This window comes from Eupeodes corollae, chromosome 2 (assembly GCF_945859685.1).
Source record: "Eupeodes corollae chromosome 2, idEupCoro1.1, whole genome shotgun sequence".
In the NCBI taxonomy this organism is placed as follows: Eukaryota; Metazoa; Arthropoda; class Insecta; order Diptera; family Syrphidae; genus Eupeodes; species Eupeodes corollae.
This window is the reverse complement of record NC_079148.1, coordinates 42468609-42490719: the sequence shown is the minus strand read 5'-3', so window position 1 is coordinate 42490719 and position 22111 is coordinate 42468609. Positions and strand designations below refer to the sequence as shown.

At 33.3% G+C, this 22111-nt stretch overlaps 1 protein-coding gene across 12 annotated transcripts in view; it reads left to right on the top strand.

The window, feature by feature from the left end:
• The window catches only part of LOC129944358 (uncharacterized), a 50710-nt gene that overhangs the window by 10177 nt on the left and 18422 nt on the right, over positions 1–22111 (top strand). For 11 of the 12 annotated variants that reach the window (XM_056053732.1, XM_056053734.1, XM_056053731.1 and 8 more), the window contains 3 exons: positions 10013–11280; positions 21664–21837; positions 21923–22056. In XM_056053732.1, coding sequence (XP_055909707.1) covers positions 10029–11280; positions 21664–21837; positions 21923–22056 — 1560 coding nt within the window. In that variant the 5' untranslated portion in view covers positions 10013–10028. The remainder of the gene's footprint in view (positions 1–10012; positions 11281–21663; positions 21838–21922; positions 22057–22111) is intronic. The other variant, XM_056053735.1, reaches the window with a different exon arrangement.

Here is a 22111-nt window from a genome sequence, read left to right as displayed (position 1 = left end):
ATCCCAATTCGGTTTCCTTACAAAAAGTAAGAGACAAGTGATGTTAATGTGTCTGAGATCGTTTGGATAGTTATAAAAAAATGTCCAAGGTAGACTTTACTATTTTGAGCTTGACCAGGTCAGGTTGAGAGCATGTGACGAACCGTTTTAGCCTCTACCTCGTCCATACAGTTTCTGTAAAAATCATTTGAGAATACTTCTACCTATCTTACAGTGTCTGGTTATGACACCAATTTATCGATCTTACATGCAATATGCTTAGGAAAACAAGCACCTCGGGCTCTTTGTATTTAGTGTATGCCAGATGTTTTTCGTGGCCTAAAAGGTGGATAGGTAGTCCACCGATGTTTATTTATTTATTTATTCAGCTTAATACAAGCTACAACTTAACATAACTTAACTTAACATTAACTTAACATTTTTAATTTTTTTTAAGATCTTGTTATCAGTTTTCAACATTAAAGCTCTAATATACAAGTTTTGATTTTATTAGACTTAAAATTAAAAGGGGCAAGGAATTCGGACTCAAAAAAAGAAAAAGTAAAGGGTATCTTTCAGATCGGATTTGGAAATGTTAAAGTCGAAGACTAGCATAGCAGCGTTGAAGTGACGAAGAATTCTTTGCGTCTAATATGTAACAGCAGCAAACCTATCAGTTTTAGTCAATCGGCATAAGGAGGCAAGTTGGATGTATCACCCCAGGGGAGGCCATGTAAGGCAAATCGAACGAAACGTCTTTGAACATTTTCAATTCTGAGTAAATGGTTTTCATAAAAGGGAGACCATACTTGGCATGCATATTCAAGATGAGGACGGGCTAGGGAAATGTAATGCACTTTAGTTTCATAGGGTTGGAAAATTCATTTGACCATCTCTTCATAAAACCGAGAGTTCTATTAGCTTTAGCTTTATTAATAATTTTGTCAAAATGGGAATGGAAATGCAGGTGTTTGTTACTCATAGTGCCAAGATCTCTAATAGAATCGACTACGTTGACGACGTCTTTAAGGAAGTAGTAAACTCATTTGTCCTTTGTTTACATTTACCTACATTTAACTCTAGGAAATTATGGATGCAACGAACAAAAAAGATATTAAGATCATTTTGTGAATGTTAGTAATCAGATGGAGTTGAGATAATCTTAAACATTTTCTTAACATCCGAAAACATTAGGATTTCTGAGTTTTTAATTTAAGACAGAAATCGTTAACAGATAAGACGAAGATAAGGGAGCCAAGGTGACTACCTTGTGGGACTCCAGAAGTTGCATGTATAGGACAGGAGACTGGGTTACGGAAGAGAACTCTACAAGTTCTATTCGCAAGATAGGAGCTTATCCAGTTTATAAAAATAGATGGAAAGCCTAGGGCTCTTAGTTTGAGATAAATTATCTTATGTAATATTTTATCAAAGGCTTTATTGTAATCAGTGTATACAAGATCAACTTCATTGCCATTCTCGAGGGCTGACAAAACTTTGAATACAAATTCAATTAAGTTAGCCCTAGTGGATCTACCTTTATGAAAACCATGTTGAGCGGGGAAGAATAAGGGCTTGCAATGATGTTTGTTTTCTAATGGTGATTACAAACTATCAAAAACATTTCAAAAATAAAATGCACGACTAAAAAGTACGGACTTGGTCTTGTTTTGAAAGAGTATATATTTAAAAATAATACCTATAATATATCTGCAAACATTTAAATGCAATATAATTTTTAAAGAAATATAGCTCAATAATTTTCTTTTCGAAAATCGTTAGTAGTTTTGTTTTTTTTTTTTTAATTTATTTTAAACATCTATTTTTTTACTAAGAAATGTACATAGATAAATATTCATTCAGAAAATAAATAAGAGTTTGTTTCAATAAATATTTAAATCGGTTTAGCGGTAAATAAATGTGCGAATTACCCTTGTAGACCAGTAAAAAAATATATTTTGTACATTGAAAGAAACTAAGTTATTTAAAGAAACAATTAAGAGCATTTTAAAAAAATGTCTCGAGCTGCACAAAAATATGTAAGGTTAACAGGAATCTACTTAAAAACCTTTTTCTTCTTTTTTATTGTGATAATTTTTTCAAAAGCCTATGACCACACGTTTTACATTCAGAGATGTGAAATATGTTTGTTTACTACTGAAACATTATTTAACAGAGAAAAAAAAACAAGTAATAAAGTACATTTTTAAAAGAAGGAAAACACGATTGAAAAACCTCCATATAGTTTACAAAAAATAAAATGTTCAATTAATAAAATAAAATGTATGCATACCTTAATTTTCAAATAATTATCAATGGATAATGTGGTGTAAGTTGTGGGGGCATTATCGACTTCCTTACCATCTTTTTTAATATCATACAAATCTTCCGGGATGTTTTTGATAAAATTTAAATGCTTACCAACAAATTTGTGTGGTCTTGAAAAATGAAAAAAACTTAACACAAATCTGCTTTAAACATTAATTTCCTAGTTTATTCTCAATCGACCATATAATGTAGGTTGTAGAGGTATAATCGGCTTCTCTACCATCGTTTGTAATGCTTGTTTAAAATCTCGAGTTAATTTTTTTCAAATGCAATGCTTGCTACAAAATTCTTATACTTTTCAAGTTAAGCGTTTAACTTGATGCCAAATACAAAACCTTGGGAAAGGTCTTCTGTGACTTATGTTGAATGTTGTTATTATTATAATTTGATATTTTTCTCAATTTTGACTTTGTAAACACAAACTTCTGGTACCATTTACTTCCCAAAAACTTAATTTAAATTTCAAATTAAAAATGATTTAAATTGTTATAAATTATACCAACAATTTCTAAGAAATATCGGTTGAGGAAAAACTAATTTCAGGCTTTATACGGGTTCACAAGTAGAACACTTAATTTCCAGCCTTTATACATAGTCCATTTATGGAGAGTTTATATTTTTCTATATTATATTTTCTTTTTTATAGTTCAATTTTCAATTACACTTTAAGGTGCATAAAATATCATTGAAATCGCTAAGGTGGTTTCCCTTCGGTCTAGTATAGTAGGGAACAAGAAAAAGTAAGCTGAAACTCTTTTATAGTTTCCTTATCGAGTCTTGACAATGTCTAAAAAAGCGCGTAATATCTCGTGTATGCAAAGCAAATTATGAAAAGCCAAATCCGTTTTCACAATAATGTCCGTTTCTCCAATGATGACATATTATTAAAATTCCTTATCATTCGATTTGCACCAATTTTTGACTAAAATTCTTAAGCGATTTAAAATTATATACTCGATGCCAGAACTCTGAAATTTTCTCAAAATACATTTTCAAGAACAAAATAATAAACTATTTATTATTTCCTAAAAATGTTCCAGCTTTTAACTAATCATCTAATCTCCATGTGAGCATATTAGCCATGTCTATTATCAAATACAAAAATGCTTAAGAGATGAATGGGGCTGGTTTGTCCAAAACAAATATAGCCTAAAAGTGACACAATTTAATTTTCTAACAAGAATGTCCTGAAATTATTTCATTAAAATATTATAGTACACAATAGTTTTTAAAACTTCAATTATTTATTGGCATTTCTTTGGGAATAAAGGTCAAATCCCTTTAGCAGAAAATAACATACATTTTAATTTAAAAAGAAATGAAGGCATGTACAAATGTGGGATGTATATTGTATAGGTAATATCTCCTTCTACATAAATGGTATTTAAATGTTTCAAAATGCCAATGTGTTTGATCTATTTCGCTGAATTAATTCCTAAGCTGAAATATAACCTGTCTTTACTAATATCCCCCATTGTTGCTATTGTCTGCTTTTAAAAATGCTTTCAAAGCTTGCATGTCCTTTTGAATTTCATGCATTCTGCCCCCGACACCAACACGTTTTGAATTCAGCGCAAAAACTCCCAAAAATTGTTCCACATTTCAACGTTTCCGGCTTTTGTTTTACGTTTATCGTCGTCGTTCGTCGTCGTCGTCAGCGAATACATTATGTTTGTTGACTATAAAGTTTCGTCGACTCAGTTTGCGGCTTGACGATATTATGGTGATGGGGGGCGGATCAAGTCGTGTATGTAATATTAAAAAAAAACAACCAAAACCAAAACAAAAAAACAGCCTTGTAAATTAAAACCAAGGCTTAAAGGATTTCTTCTTCTTCCTTTATATTATAGATGTGTACATACATTGTTTTGTAAAATAACCAAAATTGATTTTCTCCTTCTCCCGCCGGGGTTTTTATATCTATACATAATGTTTTATGGTAAATGGGGATGTATATTATAGTATAGTTATTTATTTTTTATTTTTGTCTACATACTTATTTCAAAGAACTATTAGGCACCATCAGTGCCAGTTTTTGTTCCCAGTGACATTTTGATTGCTTGCTGGTTGGATTTGATTGGGACGTGATTTGGTTTTCGAAATGTTTTAGAATGCTGTATGTTATGCAAAGATCGATATACTCGTTATACTCGTATATAATACTATCGTAGAGTTCATGTGCATTAAATTTTGTGATTTTGACCCAATTACTTAATTAAATGATACCAAAAGATAAATTACTCGATTCTATGAATGTTTTAAGGTCTATGCATATAGATTTAGTTGTTTAAAGCTTACATACATATATAGAAATAAAATTCGATAACTAACTTAACTCGTTAGACTATAGAAAATCGAAGACAATTAATAGAATGATCAAATTGGGTTTTACCTAAATATAATCAAATACTCATTTTAATTTAATATGTGTCATCACAATGAGTAACATATCTGCATTTGCTTTGACAAGTTTGTAATTAAATAATTTGTTTTCTGTTATAAATTTCTAACAGATTAAACCTTAGTGAAAAAGGTTAAATTTTGAATACAATACATTAGATACATAAAGATAAAGTTAATAGAATTGCTTCAAATGTCCAAACAGAAGATGAAATAATTGACTCCGTCTATTGATTAAAAACAGTTTTTGAAAATATTGTAAGCTTAAAACTTCATCTTTCTGTTCTTAACTTTGCGTAAAAAGTCCCTCAATATTTTGTTGTTATAAATGTGAGCTATTGGAAATGAATTGCTGCTGTTATTTAAAAGTTAGACAAAAAATAAGATTTCTCAATGTCTCTTTGATTTTATAACTTTTGCATATGGACTTAAGTCTAAAAGCTCTTAAAGTTCAGTAAACTCAAGAATTAACGCAGGTCGATCAACAGCAACATATATCCTGGCTGATTGGGCCCTTAATATGCGTCATCGAAAAATCAATGAGTCCTCTTTCCCCTAGAATGCTACTTTAATAAGCACTAGCTTAGCATTTTGTGCTCAATAAATTAAAGAATAATTGTTGGAAAGCGTCTTCATCCTTTAAATGACAGTGTGATTGGACCCTACCTACTTAAGGTGGAGCTACAGTCCTGTGTGAACTAGGGCCTCACCGAACAAACTTCTACACTTCTAGCTCGGCCCATAGCTAGATGTCTCCAGTTTCGCGCTCCAAGTTGGGTGAGGTCACTTTCCACTTGAGCGTACCACCTAATCCGCGATCTTCCTCTACTGCGCTGTCCTGTGGGTGTGGATTCGACGACTTTCCGAGCCGGGGCATTGGTTTCTATATGCGATCTACGTGACCCAGCCATCTTAGTCGTTGGACTTTTCCTTTCTGGCTAAGTCTACGTCACTGTACAGTTCGTCGTTTCATCTTCTCCTCCCCTTCCCTTCGATGCATATGGGACCGTAGATCACACAAAGAACTTTTCTCTCGAACCGACCAAAGGTGCTTTCATCCACTTTTGTCATAGTCCATGCTTCTGCACCGTATAGCAAGACGGGGATGATAAGGGTCCTTGTCTAAAATCTTTTTTGACATCGAAAAGTTCTGTTAAGTTGTTTCCAACCTTTATGGAGCAGCATGAATGGTCCTCCATGGTCATCCTGCACAAATGGACGAGTTTGACAGGGATGCCAAAACTAGACATGGCTTTTTACAGCTCGTCCCTGTAGATGCTGTCATATGCGGCCTTGAAATCGATGAAAAGATGGTGGTGTCGATTTGGTGTCGATTTGGTGTTCTTTGGTTTTTTTTCCAGAATCTGCCGTAATGTTAATATTTGATCAACTGTGGACTTTCCTGGTCTAAACCCACACTGATAAGGACCTATCAGGTTGTTGACTGTGGCTTTAGACGTTCACATATTACGGCAGAGAAGATTTTATAGGCGATGTTAAGTAGACATATTCCTCTATAGTTGGTGCACTTTAGAGGGTCTCCTTTTTCCAGAATCGGGCAAACAATACTGAGGTTCCATTCATCGGGCATGCTTTCTTCCGACCATATCTTACAGATTAGATGGTGCATGCTCCTAAACAACTTATCCCCAGGTGCTTTAAAGAGCTCGGCATTCAAGCCATCCGCTCCATCAGCTTTATTAGACTTCAGCTTAGATATGGCAATCTTTACTTCGTCTAAGTCGGGAGGACGGGATTGTTGGCTTTCGTCGTCTATGTTGAATGGATCATCTTGCCTGACAGCGGAATTCAGTTCGTCGTCGGCGTTGTACAGTTTGCAGAAGTGGTCCTTCCATATCCTCAGTATTGACTGCGGTTCCACTATGATGTTTCCACTTTCGTCTTTGCAGCCTTCGGTTCTAGGTTTATGTACCTGCGAATTTGTTTCACCTGTTCATAAAACTTTCGAACCTCATTCCTGCTTTTATACCTCTCAACATCTTCGACCGCACGCTTCTCATGCCCTCTCTTTTTCCTTCTGAAAAGTCGGCGTTCCTCTCGCCTCTTCTGCTCATAGAGCTCACGAGCAGCTCTCGTCCTTCTATGCAGCGCCGCTTTGCGTGCCTGTTGTTTGGCTGCATTTGCCTGCCGACATTCCTCATAAAACCAGGGGTTCCTTGTTGGTGTCTGTTTGAAACCTAGCACATCAGAGGCGGCTTCTCTGATTGCATCTTGGCAATGTTGCCACTGGTTTTCGATACATTGTGTTGGCGGCAGAGAACTTCGAGAGAGGTTACTTGTAACTCGGTCGGAAAAGGATTTGGCGATCTCTGGCGATTGTAGCCGTTCGACGTTGTATCTTCTCCCAGCACCTACCCGTCTTGCCTTGGGTCTGGAAATCCGAAGTGCTACCTTGGCTACAACGAGGTAGTGGTCCGAGTCGATGTTAGCTCCCCGAAAAGTTCGAACATCCATGATGCTGGAAGGGTGTCTGGTGTCGATCGCAATAGGGTCAATCTGGTTGACGGTAGATTGATCTGGAGATCTCCAACTTCCTTGGTTTATGTTGAGGTGTGAAAAACGCGTATTGGCTACCATGACGTTTCGCCCCGCAGCAAAATCTATGAGCCTGAATACGCTGTCAGAAGTGTTGTCGTGCAGGCTGTTTTTCCCGATTATTTCACCAAAGATGTCTTCCCATCCTAGCTTGGCGTTCAAATCGCCCAGGACAATTTTAATATCGTAGCTAAGACACTACTCATATGTTTTGTCTAAGAGGTCGAAGAACATATCTTTGTTGTTGTCATCTTTCTCTTCTGTCAGGGCGTGCGCGTATATCAGGCTAATGTTACCGAATTTAGCCTTGATTTTAGCGGATGGTCATTACGCTCTCATTGATGCACCTATAGCTCAAGACTTCTTGGCTTAGTCTGGCTTCAATGACAAAGCCGCATTAAAATAAGCGCTGTTGGTTTTCTCGGTAGCAGTCACCATAGTAAATGTCGCAGTTTTTCATTCTCTTTTTGTCCGGCCCATCCCATCGTATTTCCTGAATGGCGGTGATGTCTGCCTTACAGCAGTCTAGGGCCTCCGCTAATTCTTCGGCCGCACGGGGTCTGTTAACGGACCTAACATTCCACGTACAGATTCGTAGTTCCTTGTCCTTAATTCGTTTGCGTAGGTTGTCAATAGTAAATCCGTCCGTATCCAAGGATTGCTTGTGCTTCGCAACTATGATGTTTTTACGTGGCCAGAAAGTCACCGCGACGGCACAACCCCCGCTACTTATAGACCTGCGCTTCAAATATGTCGAAGAAGCCCTATAAGGTGTTCAAAAAGTAGTTCAGCCTTACTGGAACTATAGACGCCACTGTTGATTTCATCTCGAGAATTCCTCCGCTGCCGTGTGGATAAGGAGTGGTGCCTCAGTGTTTCCACTCTCCCTCTCTCGTTTGCTGCCCCCAACAACTTTCCACTGAGGTTGGAACCCAATCTCCAGTTAAGGTACTAGGCACCCGATGTTCACCACGGGGAGGTGAGAGTAGGAGTGATTGGACCTTACTTATTAGAAAATAAGACTGGTGCAATGGATTGATATACAATTGGTAACCGAAATCACCTTAAGTCTTTTTTCATTGGGACCACAAATTCAAGACCATACATTGTCAACCACTGTCAAATCCATTGATTTTTCGAAAAATTGTTTCCATTTATTAATTACAAAATTAAACCTTTTATTGGGAGACCCTATTTAGTCTCCTAAGAAGGAAATTCTGAGATTCTCTTAAATCATCATTTTGAAGCACAAATCCTTCGATCTATTGATAAATTAAATACAAATTATTTAATTAATTAATTTGAAATTATATTTAAAGAAGTTCACAAAGAGTTAGTAATTTTAAATGCTTAATTTGGAAATTTTCAAGAGAGCCATTTATGTAAGTCCACTTCTTTCAATCAAATTTATTAATGATATTAAGTTTAGAAATATAATGTGAATTATTCTTGAGCTAATTTTAGAACTGAAATCACCATACATATTTTTTAAAAACTGATTTATAGGTTTTGGTAAAATTTTATATTAATGCAAAAATTAAACTAGAAGAAGAAAGGGACTCAATAATATACATTTGATACAGAGTTTCCATTAATGTCTAGCTACGCTACTAACCCAAGTCAACATAACGGGTGTTTTTTGACTGGTGGTTTTGAATCTTCCAATTTCTGGAGTTGGCCTTTTTGACAGCTGTCACTTTATTTATACTCAGTTTGGTTTGTCTTTTCATAATAAATTCTAAACCGACTATTGCAAATTAGACAAATTTATTACCAAAATAACTTTCTATGAAAAGTTCATAATGATTCAGTTCGCGTGACGCATCAACTTATTTAAGGAAACTTTTAGTGAGTGCTTTATTTAACGTCATGGGCCAGTGAAGATTAAAACAGCTTTAATATTCTTTTGAAGATATATAAAGTCACCTATCTACACAGATAAGCCTGAGACGGTTGAAGCCTTGGAAGAACAGAGGAACAGAGACCTGTTATTGCTTACATACTGCCCCGAAGTGGCCACATACGGCAAAAAACATGATGAACAACTTTTATTTATCTTTAAAATAAAGCTTAATTGTTAGCCACAAGATGCGTTTTAATTCTTTTTAAAAACTTTACATCTTAAACAACACTCTTTAAAAACCCTAATATTGTGACCAGAAACATTTTTTTTAGCATTCCGTAAGTTTATGAAGATAATGTTCATTGGTTTATAAGTTCAATTACACCGAAAATGTAAGGTTTTCTTCCCGATTTAAAAAGAATGGCGGCTCTCTAGTCGAAATTGAACACTCCCAATGTTAGTGACATTAAAGTTCTTTTTTGATTTTATTCCCAATGTTGCTTCAAAATGTGGTTGTTGCATTATTAAACATTCTTAACTTTCGTTTAATCTTGATTGCGAAACTTCAAAATTAGTTTGTAATCCTCCTATTTCAATATTTATTAATTTCGGAATCGTGTCTTGTTTGGATGAAGATATTCTGTTTTTATAAAATTGTCAACAACTTAAGGAATAAGTTCATAAATATGTCTTTTTTTTACTGAATCCAAGAACAAAATAGCCTATTTTACAAATGAGCTTGAGTGAATGATGCATGGTGTTGAGATTTTGTTAAGTTTTTGAATGCTTTTATTTTGTTTGCATTTTTGATACTTCAAAAAAATCTATTTGCTTCCGTTTTCTTTCTTAAAATTCATATAGTTTTCAAAACTATTATTGATTAGTTTAATTTTTCTTATTACGCAGCTTACCGATATCAATAATGGTTAGTACAACATTGACAACAACAGTTTCACAGCAAACAACAGCAAGTGGCTCCAATCAAACTGTGCATCAATTGCGTCCCCATAATTCCCTTCATTACTCCACTACACTTCAATCATCAGCAATACGTGGAAGTTATTATTTAAATAATAGCAGTGATTCAGGTTATACAACTTATAACGGTGGTGGTGGAACCGAGTCCAAGGACATCACAACCGGTTTATACAACGGAGGACATTTTACAAACACTGTTCGCACTCAGCATTCTTCGAGTAACGTTATTCCAATACCATCAACAACTTCGACTTCAATTCGCTCAAGGCCTGATATACTCTTAAACAGTCCAACATCATCATGTACCAGTTCCAATGTACTGAGAAATGAAGTAAATCTCTTGGAATCGACGTCACCACCATTGAGTGATCAAATTTCAATATTGTTCCCCAAGTGTCGGCCAAAAAGCGATGCTAATACGAACCCTGCCACAAGCACTACACAAAGTTCAAGCAACAATTTTGCACAATCACCCCCGGCTGCGTCAGGCTCCTCGTACTCTTCGGAATCAGTGTCCTCAGCAAGAATATCAACAAATCCATTTCTCTGCCTTCCAAGTCCCAGTGGAAACGAAACTAAAATAAGCAAATTCGAGACCACTACCCACAAGGAACAAGAAGTATTAGATATGCCACGAAAGTCCTCTGGTTATACCCTACCCCCACACCAGCAGCAGCAACAACAACAGCAGCAGCAGCAGCAGCAGCCCTACCAGCAACAACACTATCATCAGCAGCAACAGCATCAGCAACATCAACAACAACAACAGCAGCAGCTACAGCAACCAAGTCAGAGCACTCACCGAACCATGAAGAACTCGGGAAATCAAAATCCATTCATTAATCACAACTATTGGGACACACGTCACAATACGACTCCAGCGGGTACCGTCCTTAATTCGCCGGAACTTACTTCGGAGAATACTTCCCGCCGCCACGGTCACAATTACCTGCAAAAGCCACAACACATTAGGCTGGGTAGAAGTCCTGTCAGCCATCAGAATCCACCAACCCAAGATTACTACAATGCGGAGACAAATGAACGAGGGGCCGAACATGAGGTGCAAAATCGTGGTGATAATGAAAGTTATAATAGAAATGCGTCAATCGCTGCCAATGGAGGAAGTGGTATTGGAAGCGGTAGTGGTAGCGGCAGTGGAATTGTGGTATTCGATGACATTTCTGACAGTTGGCAAAGTAAGTTTTATAAAAACTTTTTCTATTTAATTTTTCGATTTTTCTTCGTTTGTTCTTTTGTTTTTGTCTTCGATTTTGGGATAAAATTTGTTTACAATCTTGTAGTCTTACAAATCAAATTCCATGCGCGCACTCAAAAATACGTATTGATCTGGAGATATATGTACGTACCTACCCTACAATTACATATATATTGAGATATTTCATTCCTCTGGTTTTGATTCAATAAGACCTGATGGAAAATAAAGTGTTTTCAGTGGAAATATGTAAGCCAGGAGCTTTTGTTTTAACATTAGGGGCTTTTCGTATGGAATTTCCTTTAAATAATTTATCCATGTTAATTGCTCTTTATTTATTTTCGAGCTCATCTCGTTTGTTTTTACGAGAACCTTTTATTTTGTTTAGATGCTTAGTATCATCCCCAAGCAGTTTGCTTCAACTGTATATACGGTTTTGTACAATAATGTATTCATTGGGGGATAACAATTGACCCTATCCTTTACAAATTGTGTCTTACTGCAGCAATTTTAACATTTATGGAATTGAGGCATTAACCCTAATACAAAAACAAATAAGTTCAAAGGGCCCATTCCTGATTTGTAATTTTGAATTAAAGTTTAAGAAAAGTTTGAATTGGGAAAATTGATCTTAAACATGTATAAAGATATTGTTAAGGGTAGTTTTTTTCAGAAAACATTAATTTTGTTGCCAAATTTTTTAGTTTCTTTTTATTAAATTCCTAAATCAAACAAAATTTAAATGTTGGGACGGGATTATTAAACTAATTCCTTGCAAAATCAGTATTTTCTTTACCCAAGCCATTTAAGTAAAAACAACAAAGGAATTTTGAAGAAAACATCTGAATGTTAATAGTTCAGCATTTTACTAGTTAGCAATTTTTTCAGTACAAAGCAGTCTTAAACGATGCATCTCAAAGCGTCTAACCAATGGCAGCTCGCGAAATAGAACGAAAAGCAAACAAAGGTCAGAAACTTATATACCAAATTTCTAAAAGTTAAAGTAGCCTTTTTGTGATTTCACCTAAAGTAAAATTTTAAACGAAATCACATCGCGATGTTAAAATATTTGGAAATACACAAAATTATCTTTTTGGCTTACTTTGCGGCCAATTTCTTGGCGAAGTTCTAAAACAAAATAAAATCACGATCTAGTAATTCTCTGTGTATCTATGAAACGACGGGTTGTTTTTTTGCCATAGTACTTTAAAAAAAGGTGAAAATTGTGGTTAACCCTAAATATCTTACGAACCAAAACGCTAGAGACTTGAATTAAATTGTATATAATATATTGTAACGTGATACCAAACAAGTATATATTTTGAAAAAAAAAAAAACAATTAACGTTTCTTTTATATATAAAAAAAAAACTTGTCACCTCGAAAATTTAACGAATACCAAATGGTTTTATCTCCAAAACAACTTTGTGCCACGAAAAAGTTTTTAACATCTGGTCAAATTTTGAGAAAAATCGGATTGACAGTTTGTTTTTACAAAAAATACAAATCTAAACATAAAAAATTATAAAAGTTGATAAGAATTGATTTTAGACTCAAATATCTTTTTAAAGCTTTGAGATATTGGCTGCTTTTATCTATTAAAAATATTGTGCCGATATTCAGTAAAATTTTAAGAAAAATCTAATACACAGTTTTTCTTACAAAAAATAAAAACCTAAACAAAACAATTAATAGAAGTTGATAAAAATTGATTGAATAGACAGTTTTTTTTATTAAAAATAAAAAGTTAAAAGAAAATTTAACAAAAGTTGGTAAAAATAGATGTTCAACTCAAATATCTTTTCAAACTTGGTAATTTAATTTTGACTTAGAAAAAATATTGTTTTCAACATTTAGAAACATTTTGAGAAAAATCAAATTGACAGTTTTTCTTACAAAAAATAAAAACCTACACAAAAAAATGAATAAAAGTTGGTAAAAATTGATTTTGGACTCAAATATCTTCTCAAAACTTTGAGATATTGGCTTTAAACTACTTTTATCTTAAAAAAAATATTGTTGCCAAAACTCAGTAAAATTTTGAGGAAAATCTATTTTCTTACAAAAAATAAAAACCTAACTAACCTAATTGACTTACGACTCAAAAAGCTTTTAAAAGTTAAAAATATTGTCTTCAAGCTCTTTTTATTTCACAGAAAATATTGTTTTCGACATTCAGTATTTTTTTTGTTTCAAATCCAACAGTCCGTTTTTTCTTGATTCTCTCAAATCAATTTCTTTCGGCCAATTTGTAAAAATTTAAGAAACGCTGCTAAAATTGGTAACTTTTTCGACTAAAAATCAATTTAACAAAACTAATTTTTTTAAACTAAACTATTTCTTGATATGAAAAATATTGTTCTTAAATTAAAAAGTTGTTAGAATTATTCAACTAACAACTTTTTTAACCCAACACGAAAACCTTCAAACTTTTAAGCAAGACAAATAGACAAACGGTATGGGAAGTTATCAGTGTGAGTCGCATCCCAGCCTCTTTTTAAATTTGATTTAAGATTGGTGTTATTTTGAACTATGCTTTTTTGATAATAGTACACAAGTACACATTTTCCTGTTTTACTGAAGATCTTTAATATATATCAAAAGCATTTGGGTTAGATTTCAAACTTTAGAAAATAGTATGATACATTAAATTTAAATGATAGAATCTATTTTATTGAAACTGTCCAAGAAATCCTGGGTGAGATGAAAAATGCAATAATATTGACAAAAGTTTAGTATTTTTTAGTATTTTTTCAAATGTACATTATGTCAAAACGGGCATCTTGTCTTCAATAAACTGATTTATCTACACTTTTATCTGTCCTTAGAAATATTGAATATTTTAGTTTGGATGTTATTTTTCGACATATTTAAAAACGATCTTGCATATGTGTGTCTAAATGTTCAGACTCAAAAGTCGTAGTTATTGCACAAATGACCCTTTGATGTGACAACTATTTAAAATTGAAATAAAGCTCACGAAAAGTAAATAGTTTAATAAGTTTCATGCATATGTAACTTTTACACTTTATTTAACTGTCAGCTTTTATAAATGACTTTTTGGCGAACATCCAATATTCATATATTTTTTTTTAATATTTTACTATTGCATATTTAATGTCCTTGTAGTCTGAGATTTAATCCGAAACCTGAATTAATCTAAAATTTAGGTCTTTGGAGGAAGTTAAAACATTGCGAAACTGAGTTTTTATACTCAAGACCCTCAAATTTGAGGGTCTATTAAATCAGATCTAAATCAGAGTTCTAATGCTTTTCAACTTGATGGCGGAATGAATTAAAGCTCAATCGAGTTCAAATTTATTAATAAACCTAGTTTAATAGAAGAACTTTGTCAAGAAATTGGGCGTTAATAGTTTAAAATTTGCGCAACTTTTTTAAACTCTAGGGATTAAATTTTTTATATTTCTGGTTTTTTAAACGCAAGCAAAAAATGTAATTATTAAAAACTACTAAATTCGTCAATTTAAAAATGAACATAGGTATATAGACATACCGTTTTCATTTTCAATTCTTCAAATTATTTTAAAAGATAATCTTGATCCATTTAATATTTTACAGTCAATTCAAAAAAATGTATCACTTTCAATTACAAACAGTCCCAAAAGTTTCCGTACAGCAGCTTTCTTTTAGTTGATTCTGAGATAAAATATTTATTATTACAATACATTAAAAACAAATATTTTTAAAATCACAATGACAGTTTTTTAAATTTTTTTAAAAAGGTGAAAGGGAAAACTTACTTTTTTCAATGTTGTTAGTTTGTTTTTTACATTTATTCCTAGTACTTATTTTCACAAAAAAAAACGAAAATCAGGTTTGCTGTACGGAAACTTTTTGGTCTAAGCGTATATGCATTTGTGTTGTTTTTGAAATTGTAGCATTTCGAGATTCTATTTTTCTTACCATATGGGGCGAAATATTCTCAGCAAGACTTTTTTCTCTAAAGCAGATATGTATGTACGTGGTCGGAGTGTTTTTTAAAAATCACTAGAACTTGGATCGATACACACGTAAGGATCAAGAATATGTATTATAAGCAGCAGCTTATACAAGTTATTGCTAGACTATTGTATTTGAAAGCCCTTAATTTACAAGGACTTACTTTTAAGGGTACTCGTGGATCTTATGGGGATTAGTAATGTCATACATTTATTTTTATTGTAGTAATAAACTTCAATACTACTTGAGAAACGATTTCGGTCATCTTGCATGTTCTCGCAGTCAGCGATGATGCTTACGATAAATCTTGAGTTATGGGTATTTTACCTCATTTCTGCGTGAAAAAAAATTTAATCTCTTGAACAGATGATTTCTCTTAATAGAACACATAGTTTGAAGTTAATTTTGTAATGAACGATTGATTCTCGTATTTTAAAATTAAAAATAATAATTAAAATCATTAGTTGTGCGTAAGTACTCAAAAATCTTCAAAGTATGTGGTTAAAGAAGAAAAGCTTTTGTCCACAATGAAATTATTGAAAAAAAAGTAACAACATTTAAAGAATATTAAAACTGTAAAAGATCTTAAAATAATTTGGAATAAACACAAAATACTGGTATTAGACGATTTACATCTTTAAAAATGTGTTTTCTTCGCAATTTTAAATTGGTAATTATTAAAATTTTGTGTTTAATGGGAAAAGCCACCTAACTGATGTAAGAATAAGCAAATTCTTAATATAAAAAGAAAAAATTGTAAAAACAAGTAAACAAAATTACATATGCGAGATTAAGTGAAATTCGATACTGATGCAAGTCGTTGAAAATGATATTAAAATATCAGTTCTATGTTATAATTGCACGCAAAACTCTGCTTTATTGCTGTGAAACTTTGCCAAGCACTCGATTGAAACATCCTCACGAAGCTTTTCTTTCCCATTGTTTGTAATCGTGGCAACCATCTTGGGCACAGCTTTCTCATGTTCAAATTTTTAGTCAATATGAGATGTTCACCATTTTTTGAAATGCTATGACTGCTAGCTCGCCCATTTTTAGCCTACGGTCACCCAATACCAATTTCTGGATTTTCTTCAGCATTTATGGCGTGGTCACCTCATTTGGTTGACCACTGTGGTGTTCATGTTGGCAGCTAGTACGACCTCCTTAAAACTCTACCACCCAATATTTGACTGTTGTAAAAGAAGAAACAGACTCCCCCAGAGTAGAATCTAGCTCCACTTTGATATTTGTTACACTATGGTCTTCAAAATAAAAGTATTGTATCACACAACGATGACCATATTTGTCCATGTTTACAAATTCTATAAAAAGGTCCACTATTGACGGCTGCTAAATAAAAAAGAGGCTGGAATGCGACCCACATTGATAACTTTCCATCCCCTTAGTGGATTTGTCTTGCTTAAAAGTTTGTGTATATGTATCAATTTTTACCAAACTATTTTTATTGAATATCGAAAACAATATTCTCTGTATATGGAAAATAATATTTTCTGTGATGAAATAAAATAATTTTGAAGCCAATATTTTTAATTTTTGAAAAGCTATTTCACTTGAAAGTTAATTTTTACTAAGTTTTAGTATTGATGTTCTTTTAGGTTTTGTATGTTTTGTAAAAAAACTGTCAATTCGTTTTTTTTTCTTAATTTGTCCTAATGTTGAAAACAATATTTCTTATAAGTTAAAATTAGTTGGAAACCATAACCTCAAATTTTTGGAAAGATATTTGAGCCGAAAATTAATTTTTATCAACTTTTGTTAATTTTTTTTTAGGTTTTTATTTCTTTCTAAACATCTTTTTAGACATAGAGCATATAGACATTTGTTTGGTGTCCGAAACCCACCTCGCTATTGAACAAAATCTTGATAATAAATTACCAAACTATACATGTTATCACGCTCCGCACCCAGCTGACAAAGCTAGGAGAGGATCAGCAATACTTATAAAAAAGTGCTTAACACACTTTGAAGAACCAAAGTTTACTAAAGAAAACATGCAAGTAACAACAATTAGTATTGGTATAAAAAAGAAAGAATTCAAAATAGCAGCTATATACTGCCCTCCGAGGCGCTCTCCAACTGAAGAAGACTATGCAGAACTCCTACATTTGTTAGGACATAACTTCCTTGTTGGTGGCGACTTCAATGCTAAACACACCCAATGGGGATCTAGGCTCATAACAACAAAAGGTAAACGGCTATACCAAGCAGGCCGAAAATACAACTGCGAATTTTATTCTTCTGGTTCGCCAACATATTGGCCATCTGATACTAACAAAATACCAGACCTTATAGACTTTTTCGTAGTTAAAGGTATTAAACGAAATCATATAAGTGTCGAAGGTAATTATGATTTATCATCAGATCATATTCCAGTAATTTTATCACTGAGCGAAACAGAAATAATAGAAAAAAGTAATCCCAAGCTCGTGAATAACAGAACAAACTGGAACGAATTCAGAGACAAACTTGAAAATTTTATAAACCTAAGATCCCCTATGCAAACAATTGAACAAATTGATCATGAAGTAGAACAATTTATTGCTGATGTGCAGCAGGCTGCAGAAGAAAGTACTCCAACTATTTCGAATGCGAGAGAAAAAGAAATAAAATATCCTATCGAAATAAAGGAGTTGATATTGGAAAAAAGAAGAGCTAGAAGAAAATGGCAATCCACGAGATTCCCAGATGATAAGGTAGTTTTTAACCGTCTTAACAACGAATTAAAAAAAAGAATCTGTGAGTTTAAAAATGATTCACTAAGTACATTCCTGAAAAGTCTGACGACGGATGCTTCTACAGAATACTCCTTATGGAAAGCAACTAAGCGTCTAAAAAGACCTCAGACACAAAACCCGCCGATAAAATCTCAAGATGGTAAATGGATCGGAAACCCGAAACAAAAGGCTGATCTCTTTGCTGAACATCTCGCGAATGTTTTCAAGCCATTCCCAGCAAGCATAGCTACAGATCCCTTACAGTTTGTTGACAGAAACGACGAATGTGAAATACCTTTTGTCACGCTCAAAGAAGTAAGAAGCATGTGTCAACATAAGCTGTCAAACAAAAAATCACCAGGGTACGATCTTATAACTGCTCAGGTTCTGAAAGAAATGCCTCTTATAGCCTTCAAGAAACTCCAATTTATAATAAACGCATGCCTTAAACTAAGATATGTGCCACATCATTGGAAAATTGCGGAAGTCATTGTTATACCTAAACAAGGTAAGCCACCAACAGAAGTTACATCTTACAGACCAATATCGCTTATACCAATCATGGCAAAAGTTTTTGAAAAACTGCTACTTAAAAGGCTTAACAAAATAATTGAAGAAAGAAGACTAATTCCGAGCCATCAGTTTGGATTTAGAAATAAACATTCCACGATAGACCAAGTGCATCGAATTACGGATGTTGTGGAAAAGGCACTTGAAGAAAAACAAGTATGCTCGTCTGTATTCTTAGATGTTGCTCAAGCTTTTGACAAGGTTTGGCACTTGGGACTTGAGTACAAACTGCATAGGGACTTCCCCAGGCAGTACTACGAAATACTGAAATCCTATATTACGAACCGACTCTTTAGAGTACGGTACGACCAAAATTACTCGGAACTTAAGAAAATTGAAGCCGGTGTACCACAAGGAAGTGTCCTAGGACCAACCCTGTATCTGTTATATACAAGGGATATTCCAGTGGACATCAACGCTATCATGGCCACCTTTGCTGATGATACTGCAATATTGGTGCCAGATAAATCCGTTACGAAGGCTACACAAAAATTGCAAAATGCAGTCGATAAAGTTAGTGATTGGACGCACAAATGGCGTATCAAATTAAACGAAACAAAATCGACGCATATAAACTTTACAAACAAAAACATAAACAATGTTCCAATTTTTATAAACAGTACAGAAGTACCTTACTCCAATACCGCCAAATACCTTGGAATGAATTTGGATGCAAAGCTTAAATGGAAAGAACACATCAAAAAGAAAAGAGAAGAACTAAACTTGAAGTACAGAAAAATGTACTGGTTAATAGGAAAGAACTCTGACCTTTCTATCCAGAACAAACTAATGTTATATAAGCAAGTATTGAAACCCGTTTGGACATATGGCATCCAACTATGGGGCTGTACAAAGAAAACAAATGCTGAACCCATCCAAAAATTCCAAAGCAAGGTCCTTCGTGGAATAATAAATGCCCCTTGGTATATAAGAAATAGCGATCTACATCGTGACCTTCAAATTGAAATGGTTACAGAAGTGGTTAAGAAACACGCTGTATCACACAATAAGCGGCTGCAAAGTCATACTAACTCTGAAATGGAGACCGTATTAAATGTACGAGACAATGTTCGGAGATTAAGAAGAACCAAGCCTCATGAGCTGATGGGCTAAAAGCTACGGGAAAGTGTTATAACCTTAAACTTCCCCCAATGCGATTTTAAAAATTAAGAAATAAAAATCATTTGTCGATCTTTCATAGATTGGTCCTGATTCACCGGTGGTTTTAGTGCGGTAAGAGTCCCACACTACTCGGTACCGATTCTTACCGAGTGTCTTTTGAAGATTTCCATCGGATATAAAAAAAAAAAAAAAAAAAAAAAAAAAAAATTTCTTTTGGAAAAAACTATGGATTCGATTTTTTTCAAAGTTTTACTGAATATTGACAACAATATTTTTTAAGGGATAAAAGTAGTTTAAAGCTAATATTTTAAAGTTTGGAAAAATATTTGTGTCGAAAGTCTATTTTTACCAAATTGTATTCATTTTTTTTAGGTTTTAATTTTTTGTAAAAAAACTGCCAATCCGAGTTTTCTCGACATTTTTCAGAATGTTGAAACAATATTTCTTATAAGATAAGTTCAGTTGGAAGCCTTAATCTCAAGTTTTCGAAAAAATATTTTAGTCGAAATTCAATTTTTACCAACTTTAGCAAAGTTTTTAAAACTATCAACATTTAATCAGATGTTAAGAACATTATTCTTCGTTGCACAAAATTGTTTTGGAGATGAAATCATATTCGAGGTGACAAATTTTTTTTTCAGTTGTTTTGATTTATAAGAAAAAAAGCGTTAATTGGATTTTTTCAAAAAATATAATTGTTTTGTATGACGTTACAATATATAATATAAAATTGAATTAAAGTCTCTAGCGTCATTTTTTCATGAGATATTTAGGTTTAATCAAAATTTTCAACTTATTTTTAAACTGCTTTGGTATAAAAACCACCCAAACAATTTTTTGAGAGCCTTTTCTCATCTTTCTGCTTTATTATCTATATAACAAAATTTATTTGAAGTCGATATCTTCTGGTTCTTGAGCATGGACGACAGAAAAAATATCGCGAACGTACGGACGTACGAACATACGTACACACGCACGCACACATATATTTCTAAAAATCTTTTATTTCGACTCTAGGGACCTTGAAACATCCAGAAATGTCAAAATTTTCAATTTGACAAATCGGCCCAATTACAATAACTTACTCTGGGAAGTTAAAATACTGAACAATGTAGCGTCATCAAACTTCAAACTAAAGCCTTATAATGTTGGTACTCTCTACCATAGTCAATTTTTCAAACGACAACAGCCATCTCGGGTCCTTTGTCTGGTCCCATCGGGTACTTCTGGGACTATTCTAGTATCGTTGTAAATTTTTGTCAATGAAACAAAATTTCCTGAATGAAATCATGCTTTTGAAGAAAAACAAAATCATTGAAAGGGAGGGGATAGATAATGTTCCGAATTTCGAAACCAATAATTAACTGTTCATTGAAAATGATTTCATTGCTGAAGAGTTTAAAATTATTTAAAAGAACCCTACATTTCACTCTAGCTTCATTTTGACACTAAACATATTCAAATTTAAAAAAACCAATGATAGCCAAATATCAGAATAAAGGTTCTTAGAAAAAATATCTTCCTAAATTAACCAATGTTAAAGTTTTGAATTGATCAATTGCTAAGAAACAAAATTTACTATGCCCTTATTTAAATTTTAGCTTTATGTTTTTGTCTTTATACGATGCGATGTTAAAAAATCAATGACTGATCTAAATCAGATGACACCCTCCAAAAATCTTGAAAAAATAAATAAAATGAGCCCCCCTCCTCTTAGCTTTACAAGGTAAAATGTTGCACTTCAGCTAATTGGGAGTTTTCAATGTGAACTTTTCTTTATGCTATACTCATCACTGATGTATCCTTTGTCGTCTGGGTATCGAGACATGTTGAACCTTTAAGTGGAATTCTTCTTGGAGCTATTGAAATTTTTTAAATCAAAACACCTTTTAAAATAATTAAAAAATACATACATACATACTTTTTTATTGTGTATTATATTTGTTTACATTAAATTTTTTAATTAATTTAAACTTCCAGACCTTCGAGTCACAACGGGTTCCCCACCAGCATCGGCAGCACCCCTAATTGAATCAAACATTGATGCAGCAAATCATGAATTGAGCAAAAGTGAAAATGAAGCTTATAAAAACTATAAGAAATATTTGGACAAAAATTTTGCGATAAATATTGAAATGCGAAATGGTATTATTGGTAATTTTATTTTATATAAAAGCTAAGAGACATAAACAACAACAAAAACAAACAAAACATTATTTTATTTTTATGTTGTTTAAAGAATACGAAGGATCTCCTCGTCGCTTTGGTCAAGGAATACCCGAAGATGAAGAAGTTCAATCGCAAAATTTCAAGTTTAATGCAATTACATCTTCGCCACACAAAATGCACCCCATTCGACCAGGTTTTCCTCAGGTAAAGTTTATAAATAACAAAAAGAAACTACCTGCAAAGGTAGGTTTTTTGAATC